The sequence below is a fragment of the Macrotis lagotis genome, chromosome 1 (genome assembly GCF_037893015.1).
Source record: "Macrotis lagotis isolate mMagLag1 chromosome 1, bilby.v1.9.chrom.fasta, whole genome shotgun sequence".
NCBI lineage: Eukaryota > Metazoa > Chordata > Mammalia > Peramelemorphia > Peramelidae > Macrotis > Macrotis lagotis.
The window spans coordinates 182697694-182719676 of record NC_133658.1 but is presented as its reverse complement, the minus strand read 5'-3'; the positions used below and the strand labels follow the sequence as shown (position 1 = coordinate 182719676).

The following is a 21983-nucleotide window of genomic DNA, read 5'->3' as shown; positions in this document are numbered from 1 at the left end:
CTTACCCTAAATGTAAATGGTTTTATGTCTTTCCCCAATTGAAGCACTTCTTCCCACCCAAATGGTAATTATCTTCATCAGACCCTATTCTTAACATTAAATAAAAAATTAAGATAAATAGTCCTTCATTTTAATGCTTATTATATGTCTACACATTAGGGAAGCATGATCATTTTTATTAGAGACTACTTAATAGTTCTCTCTAGAACCATATCTAAACAACTTTCTTTTAAAATTATACCTCAAAATATAAAAGTAAAACTTTAAGTAAAAAAAATCAGTATCAGTACAATGAAATCTGGACTCTCCTTGACCAAGGAAATGTCCATTTTAATGTCTATTCATAACTTTAAAAAATTATACCAGTATTAACTTACCCCTCCTTACTGTCTATTTTTTTCTAATTTATGCCAATTTATTTAATATTTATTAAGTGCCTACTAAGTACTAGGCACTGTGCTGCTGGAAATAGTAAAGAAAAATTAAATATAGACATTGACCTCAAGGAGCTTACATGCTATTGAGGCACATTTGAAATCATTACATTGTAAATGTTTCTCTTTTTTAATATTGAAAAAAATCTTGGAAAATACTTCCTATTCTGGAAGAAACACATTTTCTGACATATTATGTGTATTTGTGTTTTTTGACACACATACATAAATCTGTAAAGGATAATTTTATTCTTTTTTTTGCAGTTTGGAGGGGTAAATACATTTTTTTTTCTCTTTAGGCTGCTGAAGACCTTGAACATGAAAACAAAAAGGTAACAAAAAAAAGAATACCCTATGATTTCTACTTTCCTCTACTTAATAAAAACAACAATCTACTATATGAATAATTTTACACAAGTCTATATCTAGATTTTCGTGGAAAGTATTTGGTTCTTAAATTGCTCTTCTTTATTCAGAGAAAGTTAAATTTCTTATTTTCAGGTATAACATTTATATTTTATAATACATAATACTAAAAAAAAAAACCTTCCAAGTTATGGAAATGATTAAAGCCTGATGAAATCATACCAAAAGGATGCATTAACCAAGTGTAATGGCCATGCTTGGGAATAATTAATTTGGACTAGGCTAACCCTAAAGAAAGGAACATGATTGATTAGAATGTATTCTTTTAGCTGTGCTATACTCTATGTAAACCCAAGCCTTCAAGATCAGCTTATTAAAATAAGAACTTAAAAAATGACTCATTAAGTAATTAGTTCTATTCCCTTGGAACTAAATTAAAAGAAACTTTGGGTTAATAAAAAGAACTACATAAATCTCTTGATACTCTAAAATATTGACCTGACCTAAGAACATTAATTGCTAGCACTTCCCTACATTAAACATTAGTACTTTTTATTTGAAAAGAGATTAGATATTGATTTAACTGTAGCAAAAGAACATTTGTGGTGTTAAGTTGCCTTAATTTACTTTTAATAATATATAATAATTTCTTGTTTTTTCATAAAGATGAAAATTATGTGCTTGCCAAATGAATGTAAAGCAAAGGCACTTATTCCATAAGCCACAACCTGAAATCAGTCTTGTCTGCGATAGGGATATTCATCTTAACACTTTCCTTTTTTTAAAAAATCTAGTGGCAAGAAAAAAATAATATTTACTGTGTAATGAACATATGTGAGGATTAGGGCATCATTTTAACAGTTTTAATGATTTCAGTTATTGAAAATTCCCCTTCCCTCCCTCATGTCTCCACTCTTCACATCTTTATTGAAAAACAAAACAAAAAAAAAACCCTTTTACAAAAATGGTTAGATGAATAAAGCAAATCCCCTCATTTACTATGTACAGAAAGAAAAAAGAATAATGCTTCTCAGTCTATACTTGGAGTGTACGGCATTATTGTGATCAGTGACTACTAACTGAGCACTTACTCTATAAGAAACTGTGCTAAATATTATGAGAAATCACAAAAAGTGGAAGATATGATTAGTAACCTCAAGACAAGCTAAAGAAACCAACTTAGGTGTGCAGTGAAGAAGTCTTGTATATGTTTTGCACTAAACTGACCAGGTAGCTGGATCATACAGCCAATTTGACTTATTCATTCTCTCCTTTTTTAAAAATGAATTTAGTCATTTGTGTTACTGAAAAGACCTGTTAATGTCCTCGAAGTTGTGTGTTGTTAAACACAACTCACAATTCAGGGATTTGGTCTCTTAGCCAAGGACCTTTTTCAACTTTTAAATAGCACTTTTCGATGTTTTCAGTGAAGTTATTGTCCTTTTATTTGTTTAAAACTAATTTTGTTATTTAGAAGTTTTATTTTCATGCCCTGAATATTCTGGGAAGCAAACAGACTACCTCTTTCTTTTTCCATGTGAAATGATGCAATCCCAACCTGTTAGATTTAGCAAAATGCCATATAATTCTAAGAAGATACTTCATTCATAAGTCATAAACATAAGTCAAGTCATTACCACAGTATAATAAATGAAGAAGCCTAGGACTAGCATCAGCAAATAAGGGATCTAGTCTTAGCTCTTGTACTAACCTGCTAAATGCCACCAGGCTAGTCAATCAACCTCTCTGTGCCTTAGTCTTCTTATTTATCAAAATTGGGGATGATCCTGCTTTACCTACCTTGCAGGGCTATTGCAAAGATCATTGAAATGATATTTGTGAAAACACTGAAAACTTGAAAGCACTGAGGCAATTATGTTTTTCTTAATTCAATGTGACACTTCCAGCATTTGAGAAAAACATATGCATAACTTAATAAAATTATTTGCAACTTATCCCATATTATTCATGAGGAAAAATACTAATCTTTTATTTTTATATAATTTATTCTCTACTAGAAAGAAAATCTGTATTGGGATACTAGGTTTAATAAGGACTATTAAAGAAATGAAAAGTGTTTTTTTTTCCTTTAAATATATTTTCAGGGATTAGTTACAGTGGAAGATGAGCAAGCATGGATGGCATCCTACAAATATGTGGGCGCTACAACCAATATTCACCCGTATTTATCCACAATGATCAACTATGCCCAACCTGTAAAGTTTCAGGGCTTCAATGTAGCAGAAGGTAACATAAAAGGTTAAATATAATGGCTATATTTGTCTGCTTTGCCTTGTGCTGTCATTTAATACTAGAATCTGACAATGTATTTTCTTTTCTTTTCTTTTTAAACTGGGAGAATGGGATTTTGAGATTTGCTGAAAGACTGTGCTTTAGTGGTATATCCCAGATCTGCTTTGTGATTAACTTGTTATTCCATTAATCACCCACATGGTGGCTCTCAGTTACTAAAAGTAGGGTAGCAGAAGGTGGTTTTCGGCATAGCATGGACATATTTATCATTTGGCTATATTTGCAAAGGATTTTTCCATATGAACTAGATTCCATTGATACATAATTGTGTAAAGTATTTTTAAAACATTCCCTGAAATAGCACTTGCCGTGGTTGGGAAAAATCACTATTATTGAGAAACATTTATTCAGAGAACATAGAATTTTGCTGGGACATTATACAAATTCTTAACTGGTTCCTTGAGTTTATTGCGATTTTTGTGTAAAAATTCTTTTGTGATTTGGAACTCAAAATTTTTTAAAAAGATTGTTAAAAATGTCCTTATGTGTAACTGGGGGAAAAGAGTACATTTATAAAACATTCTCATGGAATTAAGGGTAGAATTGTATTAAGGTCCAATATTGGTCTCTATAACTTATTGATGATATTGTATACTAGCACATGCCTAGTGAAATTTAATGTTACAAACTGTGGTTATTCCTATTCCTATATGGAGGTCTGTTTTATGGCAATGTCTCTAAAGGATTGTTTTCCTTTCTTTTACAGAACGCAATGTTCATTACAACATGTCTTCTTTTAATGAATCCGTTGGACTAGGTTATTTGAAAACACATGCAATTGAATTCGTGAAGTATCCTTATATGATAAGAGAAATAATATTCTAGCTGTTTTCTTTCTCTGTGTGTATGTGTGTGAATTTTTGGTGTTCTCATTGTGAAACCCATGAATTCTCTAGTAAATATAAAGTGGATTGCTAATCACAGACATTTCATTGTATAGAGTAGAATCTTCTACATGATGAATTTTGAGTTCCACATAAACTATATTTTAAAAGATATATCTCTCTATGAAGTAGGTGTATGCAGAACTGTGTGGAATTCTATGGTCTGTTTTAAGTTTATTGTTGCTTTAGCTATTTTTATTCCATTTTCCTTAATAAGTTACACAGTTATAATAAACGACAAATGAGTCGGATTTACCCCAAGGGAGGTAGAGTGGATTCCAGTAATTACATGCCTCAGATTTTCTGGAACGCTGGCTGCCAGATGGTGTCACTGAACTATCAAACCCCAGGTACAATATGATGTCCAGTGAACCCAAGTTCCAGAGGAAGACTTTGATAGTATCTGTGCCAACAGATGCCATCATTTTGCTTTTAGCATCTTTAAAGGGAAACAGACATATGGCTGAATATCATGTTGGATATGTTTTGGGAAAGTAAGAAAAGGGTCAGTTCTTTGGGATAACTCATTTTACTGTAAAGCAACATTTTCCTTTACAGAGTCACAAACCTATTGCTATGTATCTTTCTATCATCCACTTTCCATTTTTCCAAATTTCTGTCCTTATAAATCTGATTTGTCTTGTGACTTTCCAAGTGTAGATGCAAATGGAAAATATTTGAAAAGCCTTTTCTATTTTTTGCAAAGAACCATGCCCATTTCTCCTTTAAGCAACACTTAGTCCTTTGTTCACATTCAGCAAATATAAAAGAATGAATAGTATACAGAACCTCTTCAAGAAAAAATAAATAAAAATCCCACTATTAAAAAAAATCAGTCTGTGGCAAATCTACCATAAATCTTGCCCAAGGGGTTTTATTTCTGAAAGTACCAGAAGGACTTTTATTTAGTAATAGAATGAATTCATGGTTGGAAGGTACTCCCGTGCTCCTATAATTATGGACTCAAGGCCAGAATCCAATAAATAATAAAGTTTTCTACCTTGAAAGAGTTGAGGAAATTTTTTTTTTCTCCTAGATTTTTTTCTTTTTAGTTAGGTTAAGAGATTGGGATCATTTTTTTTAAAGATACAGATTCTCATCCATTATTTATCACTTATTTTAAGCAAACTGAAAATGTGTATGAATTTATTAAGCAAAGTAAGATAAAATTCCATTCATTTCATAGAACTATTTGCTCATTTTTCATTTTAAAATCAAAAATAATTTCTACCTTCTGATTGACCTGATGTGAATAAATTACATTTCTTCCCTATCCCCTAGTCAGCTCTTGCCCATTTTCTTCCTTACTCATTGCACTCCAAGAATTAGCCTATGTTAATTTAATACATAATATTCCACACATTCATCTGTTAATGTTCATAGTGCTCCATTTGCTTTTCTTTGAAAAAGATTGATAATACAGGCAGTTTGATGGGATTGTGAGTATAATATTAGACTTGGACTCTGTAAAGCCTATGTTTGAATTCTGTCTTAGACATTTACTGGCTTTGTGCCATTGTGCAAGCAGTTAAACTCTCTCAACCTCAGTTTCTTCATCTGTAAAATGGTAGAAATAATATTATCTACCTCACAGGTTATTTGAAAATCAAAGGAGATTATATATGTAAAGTGCTTTGCAAACTACATAAATAGTACTTAACATTCTGTATACATATTCCTCATAGTTGTCTTTTAGGCCATTAGTGCAGTCAGAGACTTTTTTAAAGCTGACAACAAAAGTCACTTTCATTATTTTTATAAGGACTCAGGATTTCTTTAATTATTAGCACATTTACAATTTAATTTATCAGATACATTAAAATGCAATCAAATAACTAAAAAGCATTAGTGATAAATGATGAAGGTGACTGTGGAAATAGAAGGAGAATCTCACCATAATCCAACTAGTTCAATTGATCTCTTTTACCCTTTTGTCACCCATTTAGAAAACAGGAACATGGTTTTGATTGCCAGTAGTTTTAAAACCATACACCCACCTGCCAATGTAAAAGACTTCTAATTCTGGCATTCTTAACTTTTGTGTGTTCATGGACCCTTTTGGCAGTCTATTGAAATCAATGGACCCTTTTTGAGAATAATATTTTTTTAATTTTTAATTTTTTAATTTTTTTTTCAAGGCAATGGGCTTGCCCAAGGCCACACAGATAGGTAATTATTAAGTGTCAGAGATCGGATTTGAACTCAGGTACTCCTGACTCCAGGGCCGGTGCTCTATCCACTTATCCACCTAGCTGCCCCAAGAATAATATTTTGAAAATCATAAAATACATAGGAATCCAAAGTAAACCAATTTTATTCATGTATATCTGAAGTTTTGTCAAGATATTCATCATTTATTAAAGTAAAATGACATTCCATTATATTCATAGTCCCTAGAAGAATTTTCCTCAGAATTCTGCTTCAAATTAGGTACTTTGGCATATGATTCTTATATAGTCATTCTTTATCTAGTCAGACTTTACATTCATATTGTTCCATATGTGGTCACCTTATTTGCCTTGCTACTAGAGTCCTAAAGGTCAGACAGCTAGCCCCTTAAAAAATTACCCTTCTCACTCCAACCAATAAGAAAGTTGAGAATATGATGCCCACATTGCTTTAGGGCAAATTATTTTAAAGAAGTGAACCTTTAATCAGAGCTTCAGGAAAACAAAATCTACATTCATCATTAAAACTTCAAAGTATTGTTTTAAATTCACCATAAATAACAAATGCTTTCTTGAAGCTCTGACACAAGTTTATTTCAATATTGTACAATTTGGTGGTTATGTTTGCCTCAAACAAATTCTTGGGTTTCTTTGTGGTGTTCCAGAAACATCCTTTTTAAAGCAAATTATTCTCCCCAGGATGTGCATCTGATTTCCATTGTAAAAGATGCCTTTTCAAGATCTTCATTGTCCAGGGAGAGGAGATGCTAAATTATTTTTGTCTCTTGACAGATTTAGCGATGCAATTGAATCAGGGAAAATTTGAATATAATGGATCATGTGGGTGAGTAATGTGATTTAAACTGTTGTCACTGTCTCAAGGCCATGTGCTATAGGTTTAATAAAAACCATATCATTTTTAATTACATATTGCCAAATTAAAGTTAGGTGTGAGTGACAAGACAGAAAGAAATGGATTTCCTAGATTTACATTTGCAAAACATATCCATCCACTAAGCAACTAAGAGGAAAAAACCTTGCCTTACTTATAAAGCAAGTTTACTTCCTTTTTTTGTGTATTTTAGTTTAACAATTCCTTGATGATATCCCTCATTCTCATCTCCTTTCCTTTGTTATATGATGAAAAGTGATCTTCTCATAGAGATCAGTCCCCCTTCTTGAGCCCTTTATCTATTCCATTTCATCTTCAAAAAAATTGCACCCCCCACAAATGATCCCTTTTCTAATCTTTCTGTCCCTATATTCATTATCTCCTTATCTATTGGTTCTTTACTGATTGCCTACTGATGTGTCCAAGTTTTTTCTATCCTTAAAAAGAAACAAAAACTTTTCAACTCTATCATCCTCTCAAATTAGTGTTCTATTTCTTCTTCCTTTCTAGAAAAGGAAGTCTACATTTCTTGACCCACTTCCTCTCCTCTCATCCCTTTTCAATCTGAATTCCAGTCTCCCAAGTTATCAGTGATTTTTAAAATTTTATTTTTAAATTAATTTTTTATAAATGGAAAAAACTAAGACTCAGAGAAAGTGAAGTTTGAGATTCAAATTCACACTGATAACAAGCATAAAACTAGGGCTAAGAACTGAGAAATTTAGAGTTCTTCCATTATGATACCTACAGAATGCATCTAATAGAGCTTAACATAGTCCATAAATCATTTTGAAAAATCAAAATATGTTGTATAGATATTTTGAATCAGTCATACTATTACATTATCAGATAGCAAGAAGCAGTGGTGACCCATCCATCCTATGAAGAGAGGTTAGAGACACTGACCACTTTGCACGATAAAGTGTTAGATAAGATGTGCTAATGCATATGCCTATAAACCTTAGAACTTCTGGGCAACTGATTGAAAGATGTCTATCCAAGTTTCATTCATGGGATGTCTACTCTAGATTTGGGTTACAGAGTGATTTTTTAAGCCTTCATAGAGATTACAAATATAATGAAGATATATTTTTAGTGAACACTGGGATATATAATTTTCTGCCTGGGCCTTTTGTTTTCTCCCATTTGAAAAATGGATTGTATTCAGTCATGGGTGTCACATTTTTGGAAAAAAAAATTGATAAACTGGAAAGTCCTAGAGAAAGGTAATCAGGAGAGTGAAGATTCTTGAGATTATGTAGAATGAGGATATATCAAAGGAAATGTAGGTGTTTATCTTGGAAAGGAAAATATTTGGATAGGTCAGAGTATGAAGCTGTCTTTAAGCATTTGAAGAAGTCTGCTGCAAGAGGGATTACTAGACTTGTGCATTCATGTAAATAAAGTGCTGGACATGGAGTCAAGAAGACTTGATTTCAAGACTGTCTCTTATGCTTACATTGTGAACCTGAGCAAGTCACTTAACTTTTCTCAGTTTGAGTTTTCTCATTGTAAAATGAGGATGATAATTACACTTAATTCATAGGGTGTTATGTAAATGTTGACTGTTATTATTACTTGGTCTCTGCAAGTAAAACCTGGAGTGAATGAGGCAGAAGAGGCAAAGCAGAAAGTTCAATTTCATTGCCAGTAAAAGACATGTTTTTGATGATTACAGTTAAACCCTAGTATAATAGGTTGCTTTAAAAGTTAATGGTTTCTTCTTCATTAGAGACCTTCAGTAAAAGAACAGATAACCACTTGTTGGGGATGGTGAAGAAGGAATTTTTTTTATTCAGGACTGAGTTAGATGAAATGGCCCTCTAAGTTCCTTTAAAACTCAAATTTTGTCCTTTGGTAAATGCTCCACCAAAATAAACAAAGATGAATTGACTCTTAGTATTGGACTAAATCCTATTACTTACCGAAGCTTTAGACCTCAGTCTTTGGTTTGTTAATTTTTTTTGTCCGAAATGACCAAAAACTCAAGTACTATAATATACATGAAAAGCAGAGATTTATCCAAGGGGCAGTCCAAATTAAAAGAATTGGGTTTTTGAGTTCAAAATGTATCTCTCCTTGTGCCAAATATCCATCACCTGAAAAGAATGGAAAATAATATTTGCTCTAAATAAGGAAAGAAATATGAAAAATCATCTCATGCAGTCCCCTCCATCCTCCTCATTTTGACCTGAATGTCAGAAGGATCCAAGGACGCTACTGTTGGGGAAAAAGGCATCACTATTGGATAATATTTACTTGCCTTTTTCAAGGTTCAACTGTTGCCAGCCACATGCAATGCCTCCAGAAAATAGTATCTCTTTGAGTCATTATAAATGAAGCCCACTTTAACTAATTTGGCAAAGATAATTATGAAATTTACACTGAGTATGTATACCTCAGAAATTGTCTATTGATTTAAATCAGGGATTGATTTATTGTTTAGATATAAGAAAATGTTAATAATGCAGATTAAACTTAAAAGTATGGGCACATGGTATGTCCATTTCCTCCCCAACCCTCCTACTAAGAACCTGGTAATTAAACAGTTACCAGTATACTCCCCTGTATTGTTCTATAAACATTGAGTTCCACAGGAATGAGGTAGAAGATTTAGGGAATTAAATCATCACCAGATTGGACTAGCCTAGTGACTGAAGGCTAATTAGTAAAAATAGTATTAGTGTTGTTAGTAGTAGTGCCAGTAATGTTAGTAGTAGTAGTAGTAGTAGTAGTAGTAGTAGTAGTAGTAGTAGTAGTAGTAATAGTAGTAGTAAAAGTAGTAGTAGTAATAGTAGTAGTAGTAGTAGTAGTAGTAGTAGTAGTAGTAGTAGTTGTAGTAGTTGTTAGTAGTAGTAACAGTAGTTAGTAGTAGAAGTAATAGCAGTAAATAGCTGGTATTTATAGAGCACTTTAAGAAATTTGCAAAGCACTTTGCATTCATTTTCTTATTTGAGCCAATCTAATTTTGGAGATGAGAAAATAGTTCTAGAAAGGTTGAATGAATTTTTCAAATGACTATTCATAGCTGGAAAAAATTTTAAGAAATCATCTTGTCCAACCTTCTCCTTTTTCTGATAAGGAAATTGAGGCACAGAAAAATTAGGTGATAGCTCATATAAGTAGTAAATAACAGAACTGGGATTGTAGCCAAGTTGTCTGACTTCAAATATAATGCATAGAAATAAGTATCAGAATGTGGATCAAACAACATCCCTCAAAAACTAGATGAGGAATGAAAACCTCAGAAATAAATCTAGAAATGCTTTATTCTTTAATTTTGATGGGACTGGAGGGGTAGAGAATAATTAAATATAACAGAGAGGCATGTGTGACTCTCACAAAGGACCTTATGTCAAAAGCTACTTCCCCAAATACATAATGAAAGTTGGTAAAACAGATATTTACCTATTTTTTCTTACATTCATTATTTCCAGATCTATTTCTCTAAATATGAAAACAAAGATTCATCCATGGGACACCCAACTTTAAACTGATTTATATATCCTTGCATTCCCAAAGAAACAATTTTTTAAATGATATTAACTTCAAGGAGTTTTATTTTCTTAAATTTCATTATTGGTACCCAAATAGATTTTTCTCCATATTCTCACCTCTCTCACCCACCCAATCATAAACCTTCTAAGTTTTCTATTCTTTCCATGTTGGGATTCTAAAAGCCTGGTAACGGCCTTGTTAAAGGTGAAAACCTTTTTTCCATTTGATTCCAGATTAGGACCAATTCTCCAACCCTATTCAATTAGCATAGAAATGAAGTCATTGAATGTACCAGAAAGCAAGAACCTCCTTCAATCCCTAATCAAGTATCCCTTTTGGGACACTGATCAGACCATAATAAAGTACCTTGGGAGTCTCTGGTTCCATTCCCCAGAGACAAGTTGGTTTAACATTCTCCAGATCTTTACATGACTGACTTGATTTTCATTATTTGATTTTTCCCCCCTAGTAAAATTTAAATAAAACCTGTTTAATATATTGGATTTAAATCCATCATCCTTTTTGCTGATTATTTTAAAATGAGGATAAATCACTCTCACTCTGAAGGAAATTACTTTCTTCTAATCAAAATTCAATATGAGAATAATTTCAATTTTTAAATTTGCAACTTCATCAGCCCTGTTTCTTCTGTTTGGGTTATGGGTGCTTATGACCCTGAAGAAACTACATTATAGGGAGAGAAGAAGCTTCTGACAGCTGCTGCCTGGGCAGAGCTGCTGAGTTGACAGAGTAGATCTAATTCCACATCTCCCTTTCTGCCCGCCATCATCAGAAGGGAATAACCTGCCATGATGCACCCAGCTGACATTGAGAGATTGTCATTCTATTTTTAAAACCACAGTTCTCATTTGTTACCCATCATTGCACAAATTGGTTACCCAGATATGCTGAGCTAGAGTGGAACCCCACAGGGAACATTAGACATGTTGTTACAATGATTCTTTCTCACTGATATTCTCCTCAAGTCTTTTACTTTGAGGTTAATCAACTTTTTAGGAGTTTATGCTATTAGTAAAATAATTAAATTAAATTAAAAAAATTTTAAATCCAATCGACTAAAATGCCATATGAATCTAGAGTTGAATAACATGTGTTTTCTGCTAAATTTTGGAAATTAATCAGCATTATTTTCAGAAATCACAAAATTTCTAACCTTAAAAATTTCACTTTTTAATTTTATAGATGAAGAAGCTGAAAGGGGAAAAAGTAACTTCCTCAAGTTAAGCAAATGCAGTTAGAATACAAGTTTTCTTAAAGAAGCCAGGTCCATTAGTTAATCAGCAATCATTTATTTAGGACCAGCTAGGCACTGCAGTTAAAGATGAAATAAAGCAGTCTTATACTCTAGGTTACTATTGCTATTGTTGTTCTGTCATTTCAATTTTGTCCAACTCTTTGGGATTCCATTTTGGGTTTTCTTGACAAAGCTACTAGAATCATTTTCTAGATAATTTTTACCAGAGAGGAAACTGAGGCAAATAGGGTTAAATGACTTTACCCAGGCATACATAACTGTCTGAAACCAAATTTGAACTCAGGGTCTTCCTAATCTGACTCCAGATTGAGCATTTTATCTATTGTACATACCTACTCCCTGCCTTCAAGGAAAGATATTCATATAAGATAGAAAATTGTTGTTCCCGTACTTCCTTTTGTTGTTGTTTGTCCTTCATTCTCAAAGATCATGAATCTAGGAGGTGATGCCATGACAAACACATGAATTGGATTTGAGTGAAGAGATGCTGTTCTTAGTCACTAGTCTCACTTTCTCCTCCAGAGTCATCTGGGTCCAGTGGCCAGATATGGATCAGGAGGACTGGAGATAACTTGGGCAATCAAGGATAAATTCCTTACTAGTTAAGTGTCAAGTGTCTGAGACTGGATTTGAACTCAGGTCTTCCTGATTCCAGGACTGGGACTCTAATCTAATGACATCACATATGAGTGGAGAGAAGTATTAGTTGCAAAGAGGGTCAGGAAAATGCCTCCTAGAGAAGGTGACCTTTAAGCTAAAATTTAATCAGAGAAATGGGAACAGCCCGGGCAAAGGAATGCGGAGAGAGATGGAACATCTTTGAAGACCAGCAAATAAGACAGTTAGCTAAAATGTTGAGCATGTAAAGGGGAGTAATGAACAAATTCCAGATAGACTGGATCCAAATTTGGAAGAGTATCCAAAGTCTAGCAGAAGAGTTTGTGTTTAATCCTAAAGAAAGGAGTTACCAGAGTTTATTGGGTAGGGTAGTGACATGTCAGATCTGTGCTTTCAGTCTGCCAAAATACCTGGAACTGTGCCTTAAAAATAACTTTAAAAGCTGTGATGTAATCAATCATCTCCACTCTTTCATCTTTAATTTCTCTCTTTCTCTTTTAGATCCTTTTCCGTTGCCTGCAATAGTATTTAGACTAATACTTAGAAAGTTAGATCTCACTTATCTTTAAAAATAGTATTCCCCCCAAAATAAAAGTAAAATGTAAAAAATAAATTTAAAAAATTGTTTTCCCTAAATAATAGCAAATGCCTAAAATATATTGACAAAGGGGATAGAATGCCAGACCTGGAGTCATCTTCCTAAATTCAAATATGATATCAGGCACTTACTAGCTATGTGAATCTGGGCAAATCATTTAAACCTGTTTGTTGCAGTTTCTTCATCTATAAAATGAGTTGTAGAAGTAAATGGCAAATCACTCCAGTATCTTTGTCAAGAAAACCCCGAAATGGGATCACAAAAAGTCAGACCTGACTGAAAGATGCCTGAACAACAAATTATAAAAATTGATGTTTATTTTTATAAATAAATGAAATAGAAATAAAAAATAGTGTCCACTCTTCCTTTAATAAGTTAATGATAGTAATGATATTAATGTTCCTTTAATAATAATATTATATAGAGTTTTAAATTCTTCCCTACAGAAAGTCTTTGTGGTAAACACTGCATGTGTAATTATCTCAATTTTACTTGTTTAGAGAGGTGAGATGGTCTCATAGCTCATTATTGTTTGGCATCCTTAAGCACAGGCTACATGGCAGGCACTGTGCTATGCACTTTAAAACAAGTCTTCTTAACATCCAGGCTGTCCACTACAGTATCTGATCTTTCATGCCTCTCCGTGTCTTCTGCCTTTCTCTTCCCTTTCATTGCTTGAACACAAGATTCCCCGAGAGTAGGAAATTATCTTGTCTCTGTGGTTTGTTTCCATAGTGTAATCAAAGGAGTTACAGTGTAGCCACTTTAAAAAAAATTTGATTGATTTTTAAAATTTCAGGAACAATAGACTATAACTTGCTGATTCTACTTTCTCACAACCAAACTATCCTCAACCTTCTGCAGTCTGCTTCTTTCTACATCCCTCCTCCTCATCATTACTCTTTGCTTCTCTGAATTGAGGGTGGGGATTTAAACTCCCTACCATCATTTAAGAAGAACTCAGCTCAGACCCCTCATTTCTCATCTGGCTGCATTTGATACATTTATTTGAAATCTCCACCCTTATCAAGTATACCATCTCCTATTCTCCCTTCTCTGTTTCTTAATCTCTACTTGCATATTATCATCCCCAACTATAAACTCCTTGAGTTCAGGGACTCTATTTCATTTTTTGTATTTCTGTCCCCAGGAAGAAGTAAATTGCCTGTCACATAATAGAAGCTTAATATAAGTTAATTGATTAATTAATTCTTTCCTTACTCCATTATTGAAATTTCTCTCTGCAAACGACCAATAACCATCTAATTGATTAATCCAGTAGTTTCATCTCACCATTCTTGACTTTTCAACACTGTTAACCAATTCTTCTTTGATTATTCTCTTCTTTGACTTCTGTGCTATTCTTACCTCTCTTTTATTTCTGTTGGGTTCTTTTTCTCTTTTTTGAACCCCTCCCCTCACCCAAACTTTGCTCTTGGTCTTCTTCTTGTTCTACATTTTTTCTTTTGGCAGTTTCATGCTCTTTCATGGTTTTAATTTTTACCTCAATTATGTACATCTAATCCCTATAGCTTTATATTCTCCCCTGACCCTCCAATATTGAATTTTTAGTGACTCACTGGGCATTGCTGACTGAGCATGTTGCCAAGGCTGAAACTCAACATGTCCCAAACTGAAGTAATAATCATCCTAGCAACAGCCATACTTAAACTTTCATTCTAACTTTCTTGTTTCAATTGATTATATTTTTAGAAATTCTCCAGTAGGTTGTTGTTGCTCTTCCTTTTCCCTTTCCCTTCCAATTATTTGCTCAGTTCTATTGATTTTTCTCTCCACAAATTTTTGTTTTACCTTTTTTCACTTTTCTCTTCCAAAACTCCTATTATACTAACCCAGGCTCTTATAATTCCACTCTCTGAGGGACAGGGAGAAAAGAGGGAATTAGGCTATTCTAATGGAGACCAAATTAGTCTTCTTGGTTATAATTTCTCCATCTCTCTCTCCAATCCATCCCTCAGGTCAAGTCTTCACAGAAGCCTTCCTAATTCATAAATCTGTAGGTCCTTGTTGCCTAGGAAATAAAAGAGAAGCACTTTACTCTGGCATCTCAACCCTTTCACAATTTAGTTCCAACATATCTTTTGGACTTTACTTCATGAACTATTTCCTCTTTCCTGATTTTACACTGCATGAATGATGCCCTTGTAGCCTCCTATAAATTAATTTCTTTGTCCTTTCACATCTGCCTATTGAAACCTCTCTTTTAAGTAGAGATTCTTTTATGAAACTGATCTTATTCTTAGAACCTCTAAGGTCACTCTGTTTAGTCTCTCCTATGAATTTAATGATCATTTATTTTGTAACACGGATTTATAAATATTTCTAATCTCCCAACTACATTATAAATTTCTTGAGATATAGATTATATAATTTTTGGTTTGATGTTCCAGAAATTTATACTTTTCTGCACTTAGTAAATATTTGTTGAATAAAATTAAAATAATAAAAGGGAACTCTTGAATACACATATAATCCTTGATTCTGTGAATTACATTACAGTAATGCAACTTTCACTATACTGTATTTTATAGCGCCCTAGGTGTGATAACTAAAGCATTCATCTTATGTTTTGCATGATTTCAGACATGTAATCAATATTTTACTTACTTTCTCAAAAGTGGGGGGAGAGAAAGGGAGAAAATTTGAGATGAAATTTAAAAAAAATGAATGTTAAATTTTTATATGTAAATGGAAAAGAATGAAATGAATACAGTAAATTAAAACTTTCTTCTTTTGAAAAGTCTTGGAAACAATTTTTCCTTAAGTAAAAGCATGATCATCCATTAATTTGGCACCTATGACCATGAAATAGTTAATGGACAAGTCAAACCAAAGTTTCTATTCAGTGACCACTCATATGGCTTCTATAGCATCATGAATTAGTAATTAGGCTAATAAACCTTGGCCTTTCTCTTCTGGTGCCACAAAGTAAAAGTTCGATAAAAGCCTTGAGGCCAGAATTTTCATCTTGATATTAATTTTATGCCTTTGTCCCAGTGGTTTCAGTATATAATTCACTAATGACAGTATATGGAGGAAAGGATAGTTTGACCTTGACTGCCTGGTGAAAGTGAGAATAGACAGGTAATATGAATACTTAGGACAAGTAAAACTATTTCCACCTCAACTACATGAGTAACTAAGGCTATGAAGATGTTACTGACAATCATAAAAATAACATTGTTCATTGATTTTCTTTATATCAGGTATCTTCTCAAACCAGATTTCATGAGGCGGCCAGATCGAACATTTGATCCTTTCTCTGAAACACCTGTAGATGGTGTTATTGCAGCTACTTGTTCAGTGCAGGTAAAATCTGGTCTTACATTTCAGAGTTATCCAAATGTTGCATTCTAGCTATTAAAAAGTCATATTTATAGCAGATGCACATGGACTTAGAGGGGTTCTATTGATTTGTTTTTTTACTTGTTATTTCACCCTCTCTTAAGAAATCTCTGTTTATATAGGGGTGAGCATAATGTTCTATAATCAAATTAGAAATAATGTATCATTTAAAATGAGACAATAAAGCATAAGAGATGCCCTGTTCATTATGGTTTCTGAAACGAAAATGCATTATGAAATAATTTCTGCAAGTAGTTTTAAATTTCCACTGGGGAAAAAAATCTGTCCAACAATAGAACAGGATGCCTTATGAGGTGATAAGCTTTCCATCACTGGAGGTATTCAAGAAGACATTGGATGATTATTTAATAAGGGATACAGAAAAAAATTCTTAAATTGATAGTATTGAACAATAGATAACTCCAATAGTCCAGCTGATAAGACAAATCCAACTAGGATAAGAAAATAATTGTTCTTTTTGACTAATAAATTACTGCAAAGTAGTAATTTTATAATCGGTTTGACTTTGGTCCATTTCATACTTTGTTTTTTTCAGTATATCAATAAACATAAATCTATAATATTCTATAAAATTTAGCATTAAACCTTTAAATAAATATTTTCTGAAGTCCTAGGAAATTCATTACCTGTAGCTATATTTTGTCATATATAATTTGATTCTATAATTTGAAGTTCTGAAAAAGCCTTGTCAAAAGATTTGTAGTCAATTGAAATATAAAATGACCCCAAATTCAAGACATAGAATAGAATAATAACACTTATAATTTAATATGTGAACCCTATGTTTGATTAATATGTTTATTGGTGTGATTTTTTCAGTCATGCCTTATTCTTTATGACCCCCTTTGAATTTTCCTTAGTAAGAATATTGACATGATTTGCCATTTCCTTCTTCACTCATTTTACAAAGAGGAACTGAGGCAGAGTTAAGTGACTTGTTCAAAGTCACACAGCTATTAAGAGTTTGAACACACATTTGAACATACAAAAAGGATTCTTCCTATGTCATGCCACCTTGCTGTGTCTTTAGTTAATAAAAGAAGATTTTTTTTAAATAGCGACATTCATGAACTGTGGCTCTGTTTTGACCCTACTGGATCAGTGATTTTCCCTAGATGAGGAATTCCCACTGTGAAATTTCTCTCCACCAAAGCAGATTTGCAACCTATTTTTTGGTGGTGGGGGGAGAATGAGGGAATGTGGAGATGATGATCAGTGAAAGGTTAAATCCTTTGCTGATGGTCTCACAGATAGAATGAGCTTCTTATCTGATAAATCAGTGTTAAGATTTGAATTCAATTCTTCCTAACTGAAGCCAGTTACCTATCCCTATTTTTGTCATGCTTTTAATACTTTTTTCAAGACACTTTCATATTCATTACAAGTATAATTATATGGCATATATATGTATAAAATGTTTAAATATTATAAATATTACACTTCATGCCAGGCTCAGTAAATATTCTCAAGACTGAGAGTATCTCAGGACTAGTCTTATTGAACTGAGTCTTATTGAAATTAATATTTAGCTAGCTTTTATATAGGGCTTTAAAGTTTGCAGATTACTTTATAAATATTATCAAATTGTATTCTCACATCCTCACTTACCTGAGAGGTAAGTACTATAATTATCCTCATTTTACAACTGAAACATTATATACCAAACCTTTATTAGGTCATTCAGCTATTAAGAATTTGAGGTTAGATTTGAATTTGTCTTCCTGACTGTATGTCCAGTACTCTATCACTGTGTAACTCTACCAGGACTTCAATATTAAATTTGTTCACTATTTATTCATATATGTTTATATTTGTGTATGTATATATGTTTGTATTAATTATCTAAAGTAGTAATATAAAACTCATATTGAAGCAGATCCCTGTAGGTGGTATATTGATTTAGAAAACCACAAGTTAGCATTATCTATGTTATATTTTTGCTAAACCTTTTTCAAATACATTTTAAGCTGGTTCAAACCCTAATCAAAAATTGGGGGGCTGGGGTCACTAGGTTTTCAGTTTGATACATCTGACCTAGATTTTAGTCTTGTGTTGAAGTGGTTCTTTTTATCTAGAATTATTCCACTTGACAATCTCTAATTGTTCCATAAACACTTTGGTTCTAATGCTCCTTTAAATGAATCAGTGCTCCTCTTAAATGTAATTTATTATGGAGGTTGCAGGAGTTAGGAAGAGTGAAGTTTGTTTGAGTTCCAAATCCTCCAACACTGCTCTCATCAGAATTGTATTTTTCTTTCAGGTTATATCAGGGCAATTTTTATCTGATAAGAAAATTGGTACGTATGTAGAAGTGGATATGTACGGTTTGCCCACAGACACTATACGTAAGGAGTTCCGAACGCGTATGGTTATGAACAATGGTCTCAATCCTGTTTACAATGAGGAATCATTCGTATTTCGAAAGGTAGGATATTTTTAACATGTCTGGCTTAGTACACTAACTTTTGAGCCATATTTTAGAGCAAAGAAGATATAAGGTGTAGTGGCTGAATTAATCCACAAGCTTTTTTTTTCTTCTTCTTCTTCTAATGGATAAGTTCTGTAGCTGTCATATGATATTTTTTTCTGTTTGGCTTTTCCTTCTTTTTGGCTTTCTCCTCCTTCTTGGGGGATCCCACTTTCTTCGTTGACAATGCCTGTGCTCCAGGTATGCAGTCTGCTCAGAATGAGCCCCCGCTGGTGGACACCAACATTCCTTGGAGATGTCTTCTTCCCTGCCCTGGCAGTGGCTGGTATCTTGCACTATTCCTTCAGCCAAGAGGGCAGGTGAGATGCTGCATCCAAAGCTAAGGTCAATGTCTTTCCATGGATAGGTTGGTATGGTGCTGCTCCTCCTAATCTCATGGCACCTACCCCCACCTGTAGACTGTGTACATCATGTATTTTTTCCCCACTTATCCTGACAGTGTATGCTGGGTCCCAAGAGAGATTACAATCATCATCTCGAATGTTTGGTTTTTACCTATCAGTTGTATTTTTCCTTTATTTATTTATTGTCAATTGGAGTTTCATCAAAAATCCGTGCGTCAACAGTGCTGTCTACAAGAATGTCCATTTTTTTTTCTCTTCTAACTGTTCTGTTGTCCTGCCTGAAAGTGATTATTTTTCTCTTTAGGGAGAGGTTTATTGGTTTTTTTTTTCCAGTTGTCTATGACATTAAGTCACATTCTATATATCATGCAATGCAGATAATCTATTTCTCATCACATAATATCATCAGGCAATGTGGTAGAGTGGAGAGGGATTCAGAGGACCAGGGTTGAAATCCCAACTCTTACATACTTGCTTAACCCATCAAGCCACAGGCTCCCCAGCTGCAAAAATTGAGGGGAATGAATCGGATGAGTGAGCTAAACTCTCTTCTTTAGCTCTAAATCTCTGATCCCTAATCTCTCTTTGAGTTCTAAATCCTATGATTCTAATAATTTAGAGTATCTAATTAAAGTAGAATAATTTCTTCCTGGGTCCAAATACCAGTTAATGTGCCTTTGCAATTCAACACTGCCTACTGGTTAAGCAGGTTCAGTGCAGATGAAGCTAGCCTGTTCAGACCATTTTGAACTTTGGTTTGTCCATGGGACTGAGTGCTTTAAGCATAACCCTTAATCTTATTTCTATATCCTCTATAAGGTGATATCTGTTTGCTGTATATGTTTATACACACCCATACCTAACACACCCTGTACACCCCCACACACACACACAATCATATTCACAAATCCTTCATCTCAGTAAATTTTAGTTTTCTTGATTGCCATGGCTGCATCTATTGCTCATAGAAGTATTCCCTAGTTTAACTAAATATCCACATATATTTCTGAAAATAATTAACAATTAATAATAATAATAATAATGGATGGAATTTATTTCACATTAAGCTTTGCAAATGACTTTTCATATGTTTGGAAAGCAACTACTGGACCCAGAGTTGGGAAGACCTAAGTTCAATCCAGGCTCAGACACTTATCAACTATGCAACTCTGGGCAATTCCCTTAACCTTTGTCTGCTTCAGTTTCTTCATCTATAAATTAGACATAATAGTACTTACCTTCCAGGGGTGTTTTAAGAATCAGATGAGATAATATATGTTCGTTTCTTTGCAAAATTCTCATGTGCTGCATAAATACTAATTGTTATTACTGTTTTTATTATTATTATTATTATTACTTTCATTTGAACCACTTAACATGCCTATCAACCTGATATTATAGATATTATTATCCCCATTTTACAGATATTAGTCCTGAGAATAAGAGAGATCACAGAATCAACTCTCAGAGCTAGAAAAGGTATAGTTCATGCTATACCTAAAAAAAGATTCCCCTCTACCACATCATACAGACTTTTGTTTGAAGAATTTCTGAGGCACTGCATTCATCTTTTGAATAAATATAATTGTTTGGAATTTCCCCACCCCAACTTAAATCAAAGTTAATTCAATGATTTCTTTTTCCTCCTAATTCTGGTTTCATGTAAAAACAAAGTTTATTCTTTTTTCCTATATCATCCTTCCTAAAATAATTTCAAAGTCACAAAGCTGAAAAATATCAGAGGCAGGATTTGAATCTAGGCCTGATTCCAAATGCTCTCTGTGCTACCATAGACTCTCCTTTCCACTTTTCATGACTAAACCTTGGCTTATAGAAAGATTTTTTTGTGTGTGTTTTTTTATCATTTTAACACTAAAACTCTGTTTTACTTTATAATACAATTTGTATTAATTTGCATTAAAAAGGAACAAAGCATACTTTTTTTCCTTTGCAACAACTTCTATGAAGTTAGTTTCTACTTTATAGAAAAGCCATACAGAGAGTGGTTAGGTATTAGTGAAGACTCATATTTTCATTAAATCATCATGAAGTCAGATTAGGATTATGTACCAAGGAGTTGAATGGGTTTTCCCTAGGCCATTAAGCCACTCTGCCTATCTTTAGCCAGAATGTTCTACTTGACCCAGATGAGCTGACTCCTCCAGGCCAGTGAGAAGGTCCTCACTGACTCCAGAAGGTACAAAATCTGTGGAGTTTTGTTTTACTGTCTTGCTACTTTGTATTAGAATAAAGCTTCTTCATTTAAAATCAGATTTTTGTGTCCAGTCATTCTGTTTGGATTGAAAAAAAAATGTCTTGGGTAGCTCAGAATATTTTATGATTTTTGGCTGGTGAATTTTTTTTTCAGTTTAAAAGCACAAAATATAAGATCTCTAAATTTCAGGGGCCTAACTACATGATCTCCATTCATATATTAATGTTCTTTAAGCTATGAATAATCATTTCAAAGGTATTTTCCATACCCTTAAAATAATGAAAAATAAATATCAGGAGGCAATCTCTGGATAGTAGAAATAGTATTGGGCTAGAAATTGGGGGATCTGAGAGTTAGTCCTGGTTCTGGCATTAACTTGCCATGTAACCTTGAACAAATGCCTCTCTATGTTTCATTATTATAATCAGTAAAATAGGCTTATGGGACTAAATTCTCTAAAAATTCTTTTTCTAGATCTAGAATGGTTTGAGTGTTTGACTAA

The 21983-nt window shown here is 33.2% G+C and overlaps 1 protein-coding gene across 18 annotated transcripts in view; it reads left to right on the top strand.

Annotated features, from left to right (window-relative positions):
* The window catches only part of PLCB4 (phospholipase C beta 4), a 517486-nt gene that overhangs the window by 417554 nt on the left and 77949 nt on the right, over positions 1 to 21983 (top strand). For 16 of the 18 annotated variants that reach the window (XM_074209475.1, XM_074209467.1, XM_074209461.1 and 13 more), the window contains 7 exons: positions 734 to 766; positions 2906 to 3047; positions 3820 to 3904; positions 4223 to 4347; positions 6958 to 7009; positions 16275 to 16377; positions 18695 to 18859. In XM_074209475.1, the coding sequence (XP_074065576.1) occupies positions 734 to 766; positions 2906 to 3047; positions 3820 to 3904; positions 4223 to 4347; positions 6958 to 7009; positions 16275 to 16377; positions 18695 to 18859 (705 nt within the window). The remainder of the gene's footprint in view (positions 1 to 733; positions 767 to 2905; positions 3048 to 3819; positions 3905 to 4222; positions 4348 to 6957; positions 7010 to 16274; positions 16378 to 18694; positions 18860 to 21983) is intronic. The other 2 variants (XM_074209477.1, XM_074209464.1) reach the window with 1 other exon arrangement.